General features: G+C 37.3%; 1 protein-coding gene across 1 annotated transcript in view; it reads right to left on the minus strand.

The window, feature by feature from the left end:
• Positions 1–18,902, minus strand: part of COG2 (component of oligomeric golgi complex 2) — a 90,135-nt gene that overhangs the window by 21,443 nt on the left and 49,790 nt on the right. Inside the window, exons 9-10 of the mRNA XM_049776457.1 lie at positions 18,119–18,245; positions 12,047–12,186 (exon numbers count right to left, since the gene is read on the minus strand). Of these exons, the coding sequence (XP_049632414.1) occupies positions 12,047–12,186; positions 18,119–18,245 (267 nt within the window). The remainder of the gene's footprint in view (positions 1–12,046; positions 12,187–18,118; positions 18,246–18,902) is intronic.

Raw genomic sequence — 18,902 nt, forward strand, 5'->3', positions numbered from 1 at the left:
CACCGCAGGCCAGCATCAGACATAGAGAATGAAGATGACAATTCTGAGGACCAGTTAATGACCAACCAACTAATCAACCTCTCAGATAAGGACTTTAGACTAGCACTATGGAAGATGCTCAACGAACTCAAAGAAACCATGGATCGAGTTGAACAGAACACTAATAAGAACCAAGAAAATATGAAGACAGAAATCACAAAACTCCAAACTGAAATAACATGTCAACTAACAGGTCTGAAAAAGTCAGTAAACGAAGTGAATGACAAAATGGATAAGCTCTGGGACAGGGTATCAGAAGCTGAGAATAGACTTGGTGCTGTGGAAGATGAGATACATAATAATTCCATACAGCAGGAGAGATTGGAAAAAAAACTTAAAGCAAATGAACAGACAATAAAAAAATTAGTCAAAGAATGGGAACAAATGAAAATAGAAGTCTATGATAAGATCAATAGAAACAACTTAAGAATCATTGGAGTCCCAGAGACCCAGGAAGAAAATTTCCAGGAAGAATCAACAGTCAAGAATATCATTAAAGAGAAACTTCCAGAGCTAAAGAATATATGTGATCCAATCCTGCATGCTCGAAGAGTACCAACCAAAAGAGACCCCAGAAAAACCACCCCAAGACACATCCTAGTCACAATGACAAATCCCACAGATAGAGACAGAATTCTGAAAACAGCAAGATCAAAAGGGGAAATTACATTCAAGTGAGCATCCTTGAGATTTACAGCAGACCTGTCACCAGAAACACTCAATGCCAGAAAGCAGTGGTGGGACATTGTGACAAGACTGAATGAAATGAATGCTTCACCTAGAATACTGTACCCAGCAAAACTCAGTTTCCGGTTTGACGGAAGAATACATGGTTTCACAGACAAAAAACAGCTCAGAAACTTTACAGACTCAAAACCAGTGTTAAGAGAAAAACTGAAAGACCTAATTTAAGACAAGACTAACCAAAAGACCCAACAAATTTCGATATAAAGATGCCATTAAATCCCAGGACAATTCTTTCTCTCAACGTCAATGGACTAAATGCACCAGTCGAGACACAGAGTGGGTAAATGGATCAAAAAACTCAATCCAACCTTCTGCTGCCTACAAGAAACGCAGCTGAATAGCCAGAACAAACATAGACTCAAAATAAAAGGCTGGAGAAAAGTTATCCAAGCAAACAACACACATAAAAAAGCTGGAGTGGCCATACTAATATCAGATAATGCAAACTTTATACTCAGGAAGGTGGTAAGAGACAAAAATGAACATATTATATTAATCAAGGGGTATGTAGAGCAGGAAGAAATAACTCTCCTAAACATATATGCACCGAATGAGGGGCCAGCAAAATATTTAATACAACTGTTGACAAATCTGAAAAATAATATCAATAACAACACAATAATCGTGGGGGACCTCAACACGGCTTTGTCAACACTAGATAGGTCAACAAGACTGAAACCCAACAAGAATATACTAGACCTGAGGAGAGAAATGGAAGAAAGAGGCCTAGTGGATATATATAGGACACTCCATCCCCAGAAACCTGGGTACACATTCTTCTCCAATGTACATGGGACATTCTCCAGGATAGACTACATGCTGGCACATAAAACATACCTTCATAATATCAAGAGAATAGAAATTTTGCAGACTACCTTTGCTGACCACAAGGCTCTGAAATTATTTGTGAATTCCAAAGGGACTCAGAAGAAAAACTTTAACACCTGGAAGTTAAAAAGCCTCATACTGAATAACCAGTGGGTCCGAGATGAAATCAAGGAGGAAATCAAAAGGTTCCTGGAAACAAATGACAATAAAGACACAAACTATCAGAACTTATGGGACACAGCAAAAGCAGTACTGAGAGGAAAATTTATAGCTTTGTAAGCACACATCAGGAAGGAAGAAGGAGCTTACCTGAGTAGCTGAATAACACAGCTAATAGAATTAGAAAATGCTCAACAAAAGGACCCCAAAATAGGGAGACTGAAGAAAATAACAAAGCTGAGAGCTGAAATCAACGAAGTGGAAACCCAAAAAACAATCCGAAAGATCAACGAAAGCAGAAGTTGGTTCTTTGAAAAAATAAACAAGATTGATAGACCACTGGCAAACCTAACAAGGAAAGAGAGAGAGAGAAACTTGATAACTCGTATTAGGAATGAAAAAGGAGAGATCACTACTGATATGACAGAGATTCAAAGGGTAATCAGAAACTACTTTAAGAAACTCTACTCCATTAAAAATGAGAACCTGGAAGAAATGGATAAATTCTTGGACTCTTATAATCTTCCACAGTTGAAGGAAGAGGATGTAGCATATCTAAACACACCCATCTCCATTGATGAAATTAAAACGGTAATCAAATGTCTGCCCAAAAACAAAAGCCCAGGCCCAGATGGATTCACTAATGAATTCTTTCAAACTTTCCAAGAGGAACTACTACCAATCCTGGCAAGACTCTTTCATGAAATTGAAGAAACAGAAACACTTCCAAATAGCTTTTATGAAGCCAACGTCACCTTGATACCTAAACCAGACAGAGATGCTATGAAAAAAAGAAAATTACAGACCAATATCGCTGATGAATGCAGATGCAAAGATCCTCAACAAAATCCTGGCAAATAGAATTCAATGCCTCATTAAGAAGATCATCCACTATGATCAAGTAGGTTTCATCCCAGGAATGCAAGGATGGTTTAACATCCATAAATCTATCAATATAATACACAACATAAACAACAAGAAAAATAAAAACAACATGATCATATCAATAGATGCAGAGAAAGCATTTGATAAGGTCCAACACCCATTCTTGATCAAAACTCTCAGCAATATGGGAATGGAAGGAACCTTTCTCAATATAGTTAAGACCATCTACCATAAGCCAGTGGCAAACATTATCCTCAATGGAGAAAAACTAAAAGCCTTCCCTCTAAATTCTGGCACAAGACAAGGCTGTCCTCTCTCACCACTCCTATTCAACATAGCACTGGAAGTACTTGTTATAGCGATTAGGCAAGAAAAAGATATCAAGGGAATCCAGATAGGAAAGGAAGAAGTCAAGCTCTCACTGTTTGCAGATGACATGATACTACTTAGAAAACCCTAAAGACTCTACCAAAAAGCTTCTAGAAACAATAGACTCATATAGCAAGGTGGCAGGCTACAAAATTAACACACAAAAATCAATGGCCTTTCTATACTGCAATAGTAATAAGGAAGAAATGGACATTAAGAAAACAACCCCATTCACAATAGTGCCACACAAACTCAAATATCTTGGAATCAACTTGACTAAAAATGTGAAGGACCTATACAAAGAAAACTATAAAACTCAGGGCCGGGCGGTGGCGCTAGAGGTAAGGTGTCTGCCTTGCCTGTGCTAGCCTTAGACGGACCATGGTTCGATACCCCGGCGTCCCATATGGTCCCCCAAACCAGGAGTGACTTCTGAGCACATAGCCAGGAGTAACCCCTGAGCATCACCTGGTGTGGCCCAAAAACCAAAACAAAAAAACAAACAAACAAAAAAAAAACTATAAAACTCTGCTCCAAGAAATAAGAGAGGACACGCGGAAATGGAAACGCATACCCTGCTCATGGATTGGCAGGATTAACATCATCAAAATGGCAATACTCCCCAAGGTATTATACAGATTTAATGCTATCCCTCTAAAGATACCCATGACATTCTTCAAAGAAGTGGATCAGGCAGTTTTGAAATTCGTTTGGAATAATAAACACCCTAGAATAGCTAAAGCAATCATTGGGAAAAAGAGTATGGGAAGAATAACTTTCCCCAACTTTAAACTTTACTACAAAGCAATAGTTATCAAAACAGCATGGTATTGGAATAAGGACAGGTCCTCAGATCAGTGGAATAGGCTTGAATATTCAGAAAATGGTCCCCAGACATACAATCACCTAATTTTCGATAAAGGAGCAGGAAATACTAAATGGAGCAGGGAAAGCCTCTTCAACAAGTGGTGTTGGCACAACTGGATAGCCACTTGCAAAAAATTGAACTTAGACCCCCAGCTAATATCATGTACGAAGGTAATATCCAAATGGATTAAAGACCTCGATGTCAGACCCAAAACCATAAGATATATTGAACAACACATAGGCAAAACACTCCAGGACATTGAGACTACAGGCATCTTCAAGGAGGAAACTGCACTCTCCAAGCAAGTGAAAACAGAGATTAACAGATGGGAATATATTAAACTGAGAAGCTTCTGCACCTCAAAGGAAATAGTGCCCAGGATACAAGAGCCACCCACTGAGTGGGAGAAACTATTCACCCAATACCCATCAGATAAGGGGCTAATCTCCAAAATATACAAGGCACTGACAGAATTTTACAAGAAAAAAACATCTAATCCCATCAAAAAATGGGGAGAAGAAATGAACAGACACTTCGACAAAGAAGAAATACAAATGGCCAAAAGACACATGAAAAAATGCTCCACATCACTAATCATCAGGGAGATGCAAATCAAAACAATGATGAGATACCACCTCACATCCCAGAGAATGGCACACATCACAAAGAACGAGAATAAACAGTGTTGGCAGGGATGTGGAGAGAAAGGAACCCTTATCCACTGCTGGTGGGAATGCCGTCTAGTTCAACCTTTATGGAAAGCAATATGGAGATTCCTCCAAACACTGGAAATCGAGCTCTCATATGATCCAGCTATACCACTCCTAGGAATATACCCTAGGAACACAAAAATACAATACAAAAACCCCTTCCTTACACCTATATTCATTGCAGCACTATTTACCATAGCAAGACTTTGGAAACAACCAAGATGCCCTTCAACTGACGAATGGCTAAAGAAACTGTGCTACATATACACAATGGGATATTATGCAGCTGTCAGGAGATATGAAGTCATGAAATTTTCCTATACATGGATGTACACAGAATCTATTATGCTGAGTGAAATAAGTCAGAGAGAGAGAGAGCAAAACGCAGAATGGTCTCACTCATCTATGGGTTTTAAGAAAAATGACAGACATTCTTGCAATAATAATTTTCAGACACAAAAGAGAAAAGAGCTGGAAGTTACAGCTCACCTCAGGAAGCTCACCACAAATAGTGATGAGTTTAGTTAGAGAAATAACTACATTTTGAACTGTCCTAATAATGAGAATGTATGAGGGAAATGGAGAGCCTGTTTAGAGTACAGGCGGGGGTCGGGTGGGGAGGAGGGAGACTTGGGACATTGGTGATGGGAATGTTGCACTGGTGATGGGGGGTGTTCTTTACATGACTGAAACCCAAACACAATCATGTATTTAATCAAGGTGTTCAAATAAAAAAAAAAGATTTATTCGAGTCACACTGCTTCTGGCTCATGGCCTTTCTCTACATATACTCTCTCGTTGCCCTCAAATCCAGAACTCCTTTCTTTATTCAAACCAACTCCCAAATCCAGCAGGAGGAAGGTCAAATCAGATATAAAAGTAACTATCCAATGCTTTTACATCTCAAAAGAAGAGGTTACTGGGAAGCAGAAGTTGGGGGAACACCTTTGTTTAAGCTTTTACCTAAATTCACCTTACATAAAATTATGCTGATTAAACAACTGTTAATTAAGGAGAAACAAGGTTCCTCTATTATGTACAATCTCATTTTTAAACAAAACAAAATGTCCATTTAAGCTCCATGAAGAAGTTATTTTTCTAAATATATTCTATATATTTTCCATATTTTTCTAATGTATTCAGAGAATATATTAGATTGGTAATTACCAAAAAGTAAAGTTAGGTGTATGTGTGTGAGCTGTGTGTGTATATGTGTAAAAATAAAAACAATTCTTTTTTAAATTCCACCTTGCTATAGTCAAAGACATATACCATAATCCATATACACTGACACAGGTAAGAAGTTTCTAAACTAAAAAATGTAAACTGTATTCTGCATTTCTGGAGCTTGAAGAATCACTAAAAGTGTTCAATTAGAGAACAATCAGTTGTGCCCATTTTGAAATTGAATGGAGTGTGAGCACAGCAAAGCATGCAGCCTGGAGGATAAAAACCTTAGATCAACAGCAGAGGGAGCAGCTGTGGGCTGTGGGCGGAGTTTGGACTAAAAAAAAAAAAAAAGCACCATTTTGAATTGTACAGAGGTGTATGGCCCCTGCCAAGCAAGTAGCTGGGAGAAAAAAAAGGCTGTTGACTGACAGCAGATGGAGTGGCTGTGGACTGTGGGTAGAGTTTGGAGTATAAAAAAGGTGCCATTTTGAACTTTAATGAAGTGTGTGGGCCCAGCTAACAGTGTAAAACTGGAGGAAAAAAGACTACTGACCAACAGTAACAGGAGCAGCTGTGGGTTGTCAGCTGTTTGGACTAAAAAAAAGTACCACTATTAATTAAACTGAGGAACTTATTTCTGTGGTCAAACATTTCTTCTAGTCAAGGACCCATAACACAACACATTAAAAAAATTAAAAAAAACCAGCACCACACTACCAAGGTCACAATGGGAAGACAACACAGAACCCCACCAAACCTTGTAACTGAAGATGCTGGTTCTGAAGACTCAACCTACATCAGAGAAAATGCTAAGACGTTTTAAAGAACTCAAAGAAACCACTGAACAGATAGCCCATAAGATGCAAGAGGGTGGGTCCGGAGAGATAGCACAGCGGCGTTTGCCTTGCAAGCAGCTGATCCAGGACCAAAGGTGGTTGGTTCGAATCCCGGTGTCCCATATGGTCCCCCGTGCCTGCCAGGAGCTATTTCTGAGCAGACAGCCAGGAGTAACCCCTGAGCACTGCCGTATGTGGCCCAAAAAGCCAAAAAAAAAAAAAAAAAAAGATGCAAGAGGGTATGAGAATAAATAAAAAAAACTTCAAACACGGGCCCGGAGAGATAGCACAGCGGCGTTTGCCTTGCAAGCAGCCAATCCAGGACCTAAGGTGGTTGGTTCAAATCCCGGTGTCCCATATGGTTCCCCATGCCTGCCAGGAGCTATTTCTGAGCAGACAGCCAGGAGTAACCTCTGAGCAGTGCCGGGTGTGGCCCAAAAACCAAAACCAAAACCAAAAAAAAAAAAAAAACAACTTTCAAACAGAAATAGCAGGGCTGAAAAACATGATACATGAAATAAAAACCTCACTGGGAAGCTCTCCAGCAGAGAAAAAGCTACTGAAGACAGAATTAGTAACTGGAAGATTAGCTGCATACAACAGAAAAGGCTTTAGAAGAGCATTAAGAATCAATAGTCAAGGACATCAGTACTGAGAAGTTCCCAGAGCTTAGGAGTGCATGCAACCACATGCTAGATGCACAAAGAACACCAGCTAAAAAAGACCCAAAGAAAATCACCCCAAGACATATCCTAGTCACAATGATGAAAACCATAGATAGGGATAGAATACATAAACTAGCAAGCTCAAAAAGGAAAATTATAGGGACCGGAGAGGTGGCACTAGAGGTAAGGCATCTGCCTTGCAAGTGCTAGCCTAGGATGGACCACAGTTCGATCCTCCAGCGTCCCATATGGTCGTCCCAAGCCAGAGGTAATTTCTGAGCACATAAAAAGGAGTAGCCCCTGAGCATCAAACGGGTATGCCCCCCCAAAACAAACAAACAAAAAAGTAACAAAAATAAAGGGAAATTATATACAGAGTTAAGATTTATAGCAGATTTATCACCAGCAACTTTCATGGCCCAAATGCCATGGTAGGATATTATGACAAAACTCAATGAAATGAATGCTTCACCAGGAATAGTTCACCCAACCACTTTCAATCAGGTTTGAAGGAAGGATAAATAGATTCATGGATAAACAAGAGCTCAGAAACTTTACAGACTGAAGAGAACCTTAAGAGAACTGAAAGGTCTTCCTTAAAGGCAATGCAGATCCAAAAAACACATCAAACTACTATAAAAAGATGATAATCCCATGACAATCATCTCTTGTGGGGAGCCTAGCTGATGGAACTTAGAACAAAGGTGCCTCAGAAATCCCTGACCTTGTTACCCACGTGACCAGAGGCACTCATGCCCTGAGGACAAAGGAAATAGACAAATACTAAAGTAAATTCAAAGCAGCCCAATACATCCAGCCAGAAAGAAAATTATAAAGCAACTTGCCTTTGTGTTAGCAAAAGATTAATATGATTACAGCTGATGTTTTATTTATGCTTGCTGAGTAAATTTATAAGACCCTGTTTGGATCTTGTGCTTTCAGTATAAACATGTGCTCAGGTCTACCTTTTTACCCCTCCCTATTACCTGCCCCCAGCTTATGCTAATGAGTGCTTGCAGTTGTAAATGGTGGAAACCTGTAACACCCTCTGACATATTTTGCCCTTAAAAGCTGATCTCCCCAGCAATAAATCCCTTTTGAACAGCATGCGTTGTCTTGAGGATTTTTCTTACTAACTTCTCTAAGTTTTCTTCACAGATCGGACCTGCTCGAGTAAACCCACAAATTACTAGCGACCCTCATTCCCACACCCCTGCGGGTCGGGGGTCCCCCACAGAAGGTTGCAATCTCTCTCAATGTCAACAGATTAAATGTACCAGTAAAGAGACATAGAGTGGCAAAATAGATCAAAAAGTTGAATCCAACATGTTGATGCCTACAGGAAACACATCTAAATAGAGTAAACACAAACTGAAAGTCAAAATTTGGAGAACAATCATTCAAGCAATAACTCCCTTAAAAAGGCTGGGGTGGCCATACTAATATCAGGTGACACAGTCTTTAGGCTCAAAAAGGTTGTAAGAAACAGAGATGGACATTTCTTAGTAATCAAGAATTCACACTCCTGAATATATATGCACCCAGTGTGGGACCAGCTAAATATTTAAAAACAATTGCTGATAGATTCGAAGAAAAACATCAATTGCAACACAATACTAGTGGGAGACTTCTACCATCACCCTTTGATAGGTCAACCAGACTAAAACTTAACAAGAATATACTGGCTCTGGAGAAAGAAATGGAAGAGAGTGGCATGTATAAGCTTATATTCATATATATATATATATATATACATATATATACATATATATATACATATATATAGCACATAAGACATTCTCCAAGATGGACAACATGCTCAGCCATACAACATACTCCATAAAATCACAAAGATAGAAATTCTGTTAATGATCTTCTCAGAGTACAATGCATTGAAAATTGAAGTGAATTACAAACAGATACAAACAGCTCACTACTGAACATCCTATGGGTCAGAGATGAAATCAAAGAAAAATCAAAATATTACTAAAAACAAATGAAAATGAAGACATTACCAGAATTTGTAGCACATAGCAAAAGTGGTATTATGAAGAAAATTTAAAGTTTTGCAAGCATTCATCATGAAGGAAGAAAAGGCTACCATAAATAAGTTAATGGCACAACTTAAAAATTGGAAAAAGAGGGGCTGGGGTGGTGGTACAAATGGTAAGGCATCTGCCTTGCCTGCACTAGCCTAGGATGGACCACAGTTCGATCCCCAGGCATCCCATAAGGTTCCCCCAAGCCACAAGCAATTTCTGAGAGCATAACCAGGAGTAACCACTGAGCATCAACGAGTGTGGCCCAAAAACAAACAAAAAAAAAATGGAAAAAGAGCAACTTAATGAGCTGTAAGTAGGAAAAAAATGATAAAACTTAAGCATTTGAGTAGAGAAGAGTCTATTATGCAATTATAGTTGGAACTGACCAATATGAACAAAATTGGGTGCTGAAAAGAGATAAAGCAACATCCATTGCATGCTTAATCAACAATAGTGCAAATTGGTGTCAAAAAGAAAACAGAGAGAATAGGAAGAAAAAGAGAAAGAAGAGGAAAAGAGAAGAGAAAAGAAGAAAAAGAAAGAGAGGAAAATATGTATTCCCTAGGACACAAAGGAGAGAGGATATGGGGGTCTCAGGGTATCAGGGGGGATGAGAGGGAACTGAGGACATTGGTGTCAGGATATGTATGTGCACTGGTGAAAGTTATTGTACATTTATGACAGTAACTCAATCATAAACTTTGTCTATAAAAATCAATTGTATTATGAACAACCTTGTATCCATGATGTTTAAATTAAAAAATTTAAATAAATATCATATTAGTATAAAAATAAAGAAAACCATTAGTTATTAGAATTTGTGAACAACTTGTTGCTGGATGCTTTCAGGTATCTGCTATTCTTTTCATGGTGTCATGTTGCTAGCCCTATTGGAACTGCTGCTCAGTTTCATCTCTGCTTCCAGGAGGAGTTAGCTTTCTTGTTTGCTGATAGCTGACTCACCTGGTATCTTAGATACCTGCCATTGACCTGTTTTAAGTGATTATAGACAAATTTTTGTGACTTTACTAAATTAAACTACTTATATTAATATATATTTATATATATACTTGTAAAAATATTTAAACTAGCTTTTCGTTTTGTTTTTTTCTCAGCCACATCTGGTTATGAGCTCAGAAATTGTTCCTGGCTGGGGAGTACCATATGGAACGCTGGTGTATTGAACTGCAGTCCGTCCTAGGCTAGCGTGTGCAAGGCAGATGCCTTACCACTTGCACCACCGCTCCATACCTCAGTAATGGTTATTACATGCATCACTGTGGAAGCTAGACTGGCAGATTTCAGATTATAAATCTGGAAACAGCTAATGTGAGCTCCAGCAGAAGTAGAGCTAGATTACTAAGAGGGTAATAGGACAAAGGGAAAATGACTAAAAGGGTTTGGATGCAGTAGGCATAGTGACGTGACATAGTGATGTGACAGTACTACATATCTAATACAACTATACTGGGCCATATAATAAATGGTAAATTTTTAACATCTCTTTAATTCAGTTTTATACTGTAAAGCAGTGTTTTACAATTTTAAATTATGTTCATGAATCTAAATGCCTTCTTCATTTTTGTCTTGATCTTGATCATCACTATTTCCAATGCAGTCCAGGATACAGATCTTGATTTTCTACTTGGAATATTATGTACATAACAGCCATGTATGTGAAGGGGAGTCTTACTTACATTTGATAACAGTAACTTTGTTATAAAAATGATTACATATATTCTCAATCATGGCAAGCCAATTATAATCAACTGATTTTAGGTATATTCTTCTCTGTAATTTTTCCTCAGAAAATAAAAGCCAGATTGCGTGACAATCCAGTGGATAGTGTATTTGTTTTGCACAAAACTAATTGAGTTCAGTCTCAGGAATCCTATACAGTCACCCACCACAAGAGACCCCTAAGTCAAGAGTAAGTAGTATGCTCTGAGAATCAATAGGAATATGTTTGGTAAAAACCAAAACGAACAACAATGACAATAACAACAACAAAAAATACAAAAGAATAAAAAAAAAAGAAAGAAAGTAAAAGGCGTTCTGTGGTGGAAATAACTGTGACCTCATTCAAGAGTAGCTACAAAAATGGTTATTAACATCTATTTTTCTAATGGAATATATGCTGTTATAGATTTATCCTAAATTTAAAAAGATGTTTTAAGAAGACATTTATTGACAGAAAATATCATCATGCTTTCTGAAAGAAAAGTATCATCCTTTTTTCAGATCAAATAATAATATCACATTTATAAAAGAAATCAAAGTGAATTGTGATAAGAGAAATTATTAGAGAATTATTAGAATTTTTATATTGAGCAATGAAGTCAGCTGCAAAAATACTTAAATGCTAAAATACTTACCTCTAACCCTGAGATAAAAAATAATGCTATGATTGAGCAAAAATAATACTTAGGGACAGGTGCATCATGGGAGGCAGGTGATGAGAAATAAAAAATGGGAAGAATTGCAATTTCTTCATAAATAATGACAATATAGCAAGTGGAAATGAAGTTCAGCTTGTCAAAGAATACTTAATAAAATTCTAAAGTTCTGAGTTCTCTAATTACAGAACAAAGAAATAAATAAATACTATTTTGTTATGAAAGGTAGAACTTTAGTAATCATGATTTTCCATGCTTTTGTTTCCCAAAAACAGATGAGGACATCTTTCATTGGCATTTAGAATAGAGGTTGGAGTGAATAAAATACTAACCTTATTTGAAAATAAACAGGCAAGTTCCACTTATTATTGAAGCTTTGATAGGCAGGGTGTGCCCTTAATCTTTTTACACTGGCCTGTGATCCGCATTGCTGTTCAAATACTCTTACAAAATTCATACTTATGGTGTATTTCTAAAAAAAAAAAGAACAAACAAGTGTAATTTTGTTTTGTTTCATTTTGGGGTCACATTCAACAATGCTCAGGACACTTCTACATTCGGGGATCACTCCTATAGGGCTCAGGGGACCATAGGGGTTCTGGGGGAGGGAACCCAGGTTACTATCTCTCTAGTTCCTAAACAAGTGTAATTTTAATTGTAAGCAAACTAACCAAATTGGTAAAATACAATGGAACTGTAAGTAAGATTTTAAAAGGTCATCATGTAAAATCAGTTTGGTGATGATGAGAACTTCAGGGTTCTTCCAAAGTTCCCATATAAAGATTAGACAGCACCAGAGTGATTTCATGACATGTTCAGTTTATACAGAAACCCAAATATTCAAAGTCCAGAGCTCTTTAAAAACAACTTTTATAGTTTATCCATCATATGAAAATAGAAGTAATAAATTAATTTAAATAATCTTCATTGCATTTCCAGAAGAAGTTCAAAATTTTATAAAGGAATCAAACCACATAAAGAACTATGTGATTTTCACAGAAAAGGAACAGCAGCTGATATTACTTATTTGGCATCTATGATCTATTCTACATACTATGCTCAAAACTATTCTAATTTAACATACAAAACTAACTTAACTCAGGCAGATAACATTATTATTATCTCCCAGACACGTTTTCTCTTTTATTCGGGTACACAAAGAATTTTCCCAAAGAACAAAGCTAAGAAATGAAGGAAGCAGAATCTTCTGTTCACATTTAATGGAAGTCTTACAATCCTGTGTGGACACTGCAGTGGCCCCTTAACAACATCAAGTTAAGGGTACTGTTAAATATGGTGAAGAAACAACTTAAATTAGGACACATTAAAATTATGTTTTCAGAATAGAATTCCTGTCTTTGTTAGACAAAAAAGAAAGTTATAACTCATGAGAAGGTTATAACTCAAGGCAGCTCTTTGCAAGCTTAGTTCAAATGAAAATTAGGGATTATTAGGAAGTAAAAAATATCTAGGAACATAGTCTTCGCTGAGCTGGGCTGTATTGTTTTAGAAGTCAAGTAAAGGAAGGAGCCAAATAATGACAGAAAATGTAATACCAAGCATAGATTTATCTCTTTGGGAATTCCTCAGCTATCCACGCAGGGGATAAAGGCATCCACAGTGGGCCTTTTGAAGAACCCCCTGGGAGTTATTTCAGTTCTCCCCACCAGGAAAATCTGGCAATACATCTGGTGGGCTGAGCTTCCCTAAAATATTATGCATGCTGTGGCAATGAATGGCAAATCAAACATGTTCCTAGTATTCCCTATAATCCTCAGAGTTAAGACATCATTAAACATGCTCACAGGAGACTAAAAACACAATTACTGAAAAACAAAATTTTTGTTGTTTGACTACACTTCTTATCCCTAAACATCCCTTTGAATTTTTTTAATTTATCCCACGGAGAGACATTCATAGCTGCTAAAAACACTTTCAAGTACTAGCATAGACTTAGAAAATAGTTATTACACCTAACTGGGAGAAAATAAAGAATGGGTACTGGATAACCTTCTCATCTGAGTATCTGAGGAAAAGGCTATGCTTATATATCCACAAATGGCAGCCTCACCAAGAAATTCTATTTTATTTACTTTTTTTTAATAAATTTTTTATTTAAGCACCATAATTACAAGCATATTTGTAGTTGGATTTCAGTCATAAACAAAACACCCCTTATTTATTTATTTATTTATTTATTTATTTATTTATTTATTTATTTATTTATTTATTTTGGTTTTTGGGTCACACCCAGCAGTGCTCAGGGGTTCCTCCTGGCTCTACGCTCAGAAATCGCTCCTGGCAGGCTCAGGGGACCATATGGGATGACAGGACTCGAACCGATGACCTTCTGCATTAAAGGCAAACACCTTACCTCCATGCTATCTCTCCGGCCCCCTATTTATTTTTTAATAATACATTATTCTTCAAGTACTCACCAAGAAATTCTGGGTCCCATTACAACTCATCAGAAGTTGAATTCACCAAGACTCATAAAGGCCTCTATCTCTTTCAACAGACTAACCCGAAAAGGAGAAGCTGTTTTCAGAATTTCCTGCACCTGGGTTACCCCTTATAGCAGTTTTGTCCTGCAGCCCCTTGATTCCTCAGTTTCTGGACAAGAAAGGAATCCCTCTTTTAACTTTCCTCTAGGTTATTCCCTTGATCCTATTATCATCAGTCACTATACTACTGGTTAAATTGTGTGTTCTAACTTTGTAGATCTTTTTAGCTCTTCTTTTGCTAAGCCCCATTGCAAACAGGTAAATTGCATTTAACTTTAGTGGTTTAAAATGTTGCAATTACTATGATTAGATTCTTCAGACTATGTTGTTAATTTGCTCAGTTCCATGGAAATGCTTTGTTAGGCCCAGAACAGTAGGAGAGGCAGCAAAAGACAGGAACCAGAAGTCCTGTAAAAGCTTCTCCAGCAATTCAGCAGCAACCACCCAGGAAGAGCAACCCCCAGGGCGGTGGTGGCAGTCTCTTAGGCCCCTTAGCACTTTAGCCTGGGGCTTTAGGCCAACTTCCCTCTAGCAGCAGTTACAGGTACAGGTGTCTGGTAACTGACATCTTCACTCTTAATGGGACAATAGCACACTAATGGCTAACCAGGGGCCATAAGTCTCTGTTTTCTTATATGTATTATGTTTTTAGATTTTTAATCATTCTTGGTAATCATAGTGAATATTTCTCAAACGCAATATACTTGATCATGTATATCCAAATGCAACTTGTTTATCTATAGAACTGATTTAATTTATTTTTATTTTTTTGTTTTTTGGGTCACACCCGGCAGCGCTCAGGGGTTACTTCTGGCTCTATGCTCAGAAATCGCACCTGGCAGGCACAGGGGACCATATGGGATGCCGGGATTCGAACCACCGTCCTTCTGCATGAAAAGGCTAACGCCTACCTTTATGCTATCTCTCTGGTTCCTGATTTAATGTATTTTATTCAAGAAAGTCTTAAAGGTTTTTTACTAAGTACCATAAAGTACAATTTTGTCCTGTTAGGTGTAAGCATGTTTAGCAACTTGTTTTCAAATTAAGTATACATGCAGAAACGTTCTAATGTTTTTGTTCAGATAAGTCTATGGAAAAGGAACTCAGATCCTTGTGACTCATTACAGTGCTCTTAGAATTTAACTTCTGTGTCACCATCCCAGAGAAAGCACCTTCTAAAAGAGCAAACTGCTCTGTCCTCCCAAGGATAGAGAGGACCTTTTGCTGTTCCAGGCATGATCATTTAAAATGGTATTCCTCTGTCTAACTGATACGATCTTTTACTAACTCTGACCAAAACCTGGATCCCATTAAAGTTAAGGGAGCATAAAAATCTTTAACTGGGGCTACTGTTGCTATTGAGTCCTAAACTCATACACTTGGTATGGAATCCAATCATATCATTTGGGTGGGACAATAGTGCTTGAATTACAAAAACTAAGTGAGTTAAAAGAGCTTAAGTTCCATAGTCTTTGGAACTCCATAGTTTTTGTGATTTTATAAAGACAAGTATGCAAAAAAAGCTGACTAGTTTGAAAATGATGAATGCAAAATTTAACCTATGATAATTTTACAGCCAAGTCAATTCTCACAAGCAGTGATTGTAGGAATAACAGCTTGAAAAAATTAATTTAACAACTGCATATGTGTAGTGGCCACCTTTATGTTTGTAGTCAATTCAGATCTGTCTGTGTTGTCCCTTAGCAAAGCCCTTCCCATCCCCCATACCTTCCTTTTTGGACACTGCCAAAATCCCAGAAATGTGTGATTGTTTTCCATGTGCTCTCCTCCTATCCTGGATTTGTTGCTGTCCCTATCAATCCCCACTATCCCTGCACCTCATCAATCCTTGTACCCTGGAACACCGACCCCCTCTGCCACCCCACCCTTTCAAGCTTCATGACACTCACACTTGCAATCAGACTGACTACATTGATCGGCTTTTTAAGAAGGGCCTGGCACAGGGACAGGAACTGATCTTGGCCTGTGTTTCTCCCAGCAGCTGCAGGTACTTTGGTGGCCTCCCTAGCTACTCACCACTGACAGATTACCTCATTAGCTGAAGTAATCCTCCAGAAGTGATGTACCTTGGACTTGATCACAGCAGACAAAGTGGGGATATGTGTATTCGTTTATGTGTATTTCTTGGGAATAATGTTGTTATTTAATCAATTAATCAGGGAATAGTGGAGAATGGCATCAACAGAGGGAAAGACTCAACAAACTATTGTTTCCTTGTTCCTCAATGGTATACTCCCATGGACCTACTGAAGTTCCCCAATCCATTAGTCTTTTGATACTTTGTGGCAACATCCTTTTTTCCATTTTTGCATATATCTAGTAAATGGAATGTCTTACTGGAAGAAAGGAGTTTCCATCTATTTGTCCTAAGAACTCCAAAATTCAAATGCTTCAGGTGGGTCCTACAAAACCCTGAATATTTGTCAGAGTGATTATTGCAGGCAGGTTCTAAGCTGACCTGACTCAGCAACACAAGTTCTTTCTGAGATGCTGAGTCTTTAAGTGTGCAAATGATGTACTGGAACTCATAGAATCTTAGGACTTGTTAAACCTAATGTTCTAAAAAAACAAACAAAATATTCATTTGGATGGATCAAGCAACAATTTAACCTTTTGCTGCTTACAAGAGATACACTTTCTTAAGAAAAAAAAGGAGGGAGGGAGGAAAATAGGGAAGGAAGGAAGGAAGGAAGGAAGGAAGGAAGGAAGGAAGGAAGGAAGGAAGGAAGGAAGGAAGGAAGGAAGGAAGGAGAAAGAAGATGAAAGAAAGAAAGAAAGAAAGAAAGAAAGAAAGAAAGAAAGAAAGAAAGAAAGAAAGAAAGAAAGAAAGAAAGAAAGAAAGAAGAAAGAAAGAAAGAAAGAAAGAAAAAAGGAAAAAGAAAGGAAAGAAAAGAAAGGAAGGAAGGAAGGAAGGAAGGAAGGAAGGAAGAAAGAAAGAAAGAAAGAAAGAAAGAAAGAAAGAAAGAAAGAAAGAAAGAAAGAAAGAAAGAAAGAAAGAAAGAAAGAAAGAAAGAAAGAAAAAGTAAGTCATAAAAAAAAGTGCAGGGGCAGGAGAGATAACATGGAGGTAGGATGTTTGCCTTGCATGCAGAAGGATGGTGGTTCAAATCCCGGCATCCCATATGGTCCCCTGAGCCTGCCAGGAGCAATTTCTGAGCATAGAACCAGGAGTAATCCCTGAGCGCTGCCGGGTATGACCCAAAAACCAAAAGCCAAAAAAAAAAAAAAAAAAAAGGACAGATTCAGATGGGTTCATTAGTAAGTTCTATCAAAGTTTCAATCGATCTACCGTATTCAAGTTCTTTTGAAATATGAAATAAATAAAAAGTGCGTCTGAGTAACTTCCAAGAGGCCAATATTAGAAACAGAGACATGACTAAGACAAAAATTACCCCAAAAATACAGACTGATATATCTCATTAACAATGGCACAATGGTCCTCAAGAAAAATCTTAGTGACCCAAATCCAACAACATATCAAAATGATCATATACAGTGATTAAGTATCATCACTTTTTTTTTTTTTTTGGTTTTTGGGTCACACCCGGCAGTGTACAGGGGTTACTCCTGGCTCTGTGCTCAGAAATCGCTCCTGGCAGGCTTGGGGGACCATATGGGATGCTAGGATTTGAACCACTGTCCTTCTGCATGCAAGACAAATGCCCTACCTCCATTCTATCTCTCCAACCCTAAGTATTATTACTTTGAGAGAGATAATGAAATGCACTGTGTCAACATAGAGAAACATAAAAATCATGTGGTTCATCTATCAACTGATGGGCAAGATTTAGTATCTATTCATGATTTAAAGAAAACATTCAATAAAATAGGGACACAAGCTAGCATTGTCAAGAATGAAGAAAATGAAGGAAAAGTTACCTCATGAAATGCATCAGGATTCCCAGGATTAAAAAGAGACGGCAAATTTTCTTCTAATCCTCGTACTATTTCTGGCCAGACAGAATTTACCCAAAAATCATATCCAGGAACAGTATTACCTTTTTCACTGCAAGATAAGAGTATATTTTGATACAAAACTTTAATACTATATAGCCTTGTATTTACAAAGAGCAAAACTCTACAGTGATATTTTTACTAAAAGTTCCATGGCCTAAAATTTATGTCTTTTCAAATAAAATTGAAATTAGTTTCTAGACCCAAAGGTCATGCTTCAATTTCACTCTGACACTTAACCTGATACATATCCTATATACTGGCTTTTAATCTATCATATTATAGGCAAATTAGTATCAAGTAAAAAACTAAATCACTGTATAAAATCACCTTGGTATAATCTTCTCCTGAATTAAACTACACTAGAGCCCCAATATAAGTTACAAATAAGTTAGAAAAGAAGTATAATAGCAGAAGAAATCTTTATACTTACCTTATTAAAGCTAAAGCAAAAGCCTTACAAATTATTTTAATTTTGTTCAAATGTTAACAACTTTGTGCTTATATAACCAGTTATAAGATTATTTTAATTCTAAAACCTTATAATTATTGTATATTAAATTATAAAAGATTTATATTTTATTTAAAATATTAACACAAAAAAGTAAAAAAAAATAAAACACTGATATTTAAAACCATGTACCTTATAATTTTTTTTTCTTTTTTTGGCAAAGACCAGACTTGATTTCTATTTCACAAATTCAGATGA

The sequence above is a fragment of the Suncus etruscus genome, chromosome 7 (genome assembly GCF_024139225.1).
Source record: "Suncus etruscus isolate mSunEtr1 chromosome 7, mSunEtr1.pri.cur, whole genome shotgun sequence".
Lineage (NCBI taxonomy): Eukaryota > Metazoa > Chordata > Mammalia > Eulipotyphla > Soricidae > Suncus > Suncus etruscus.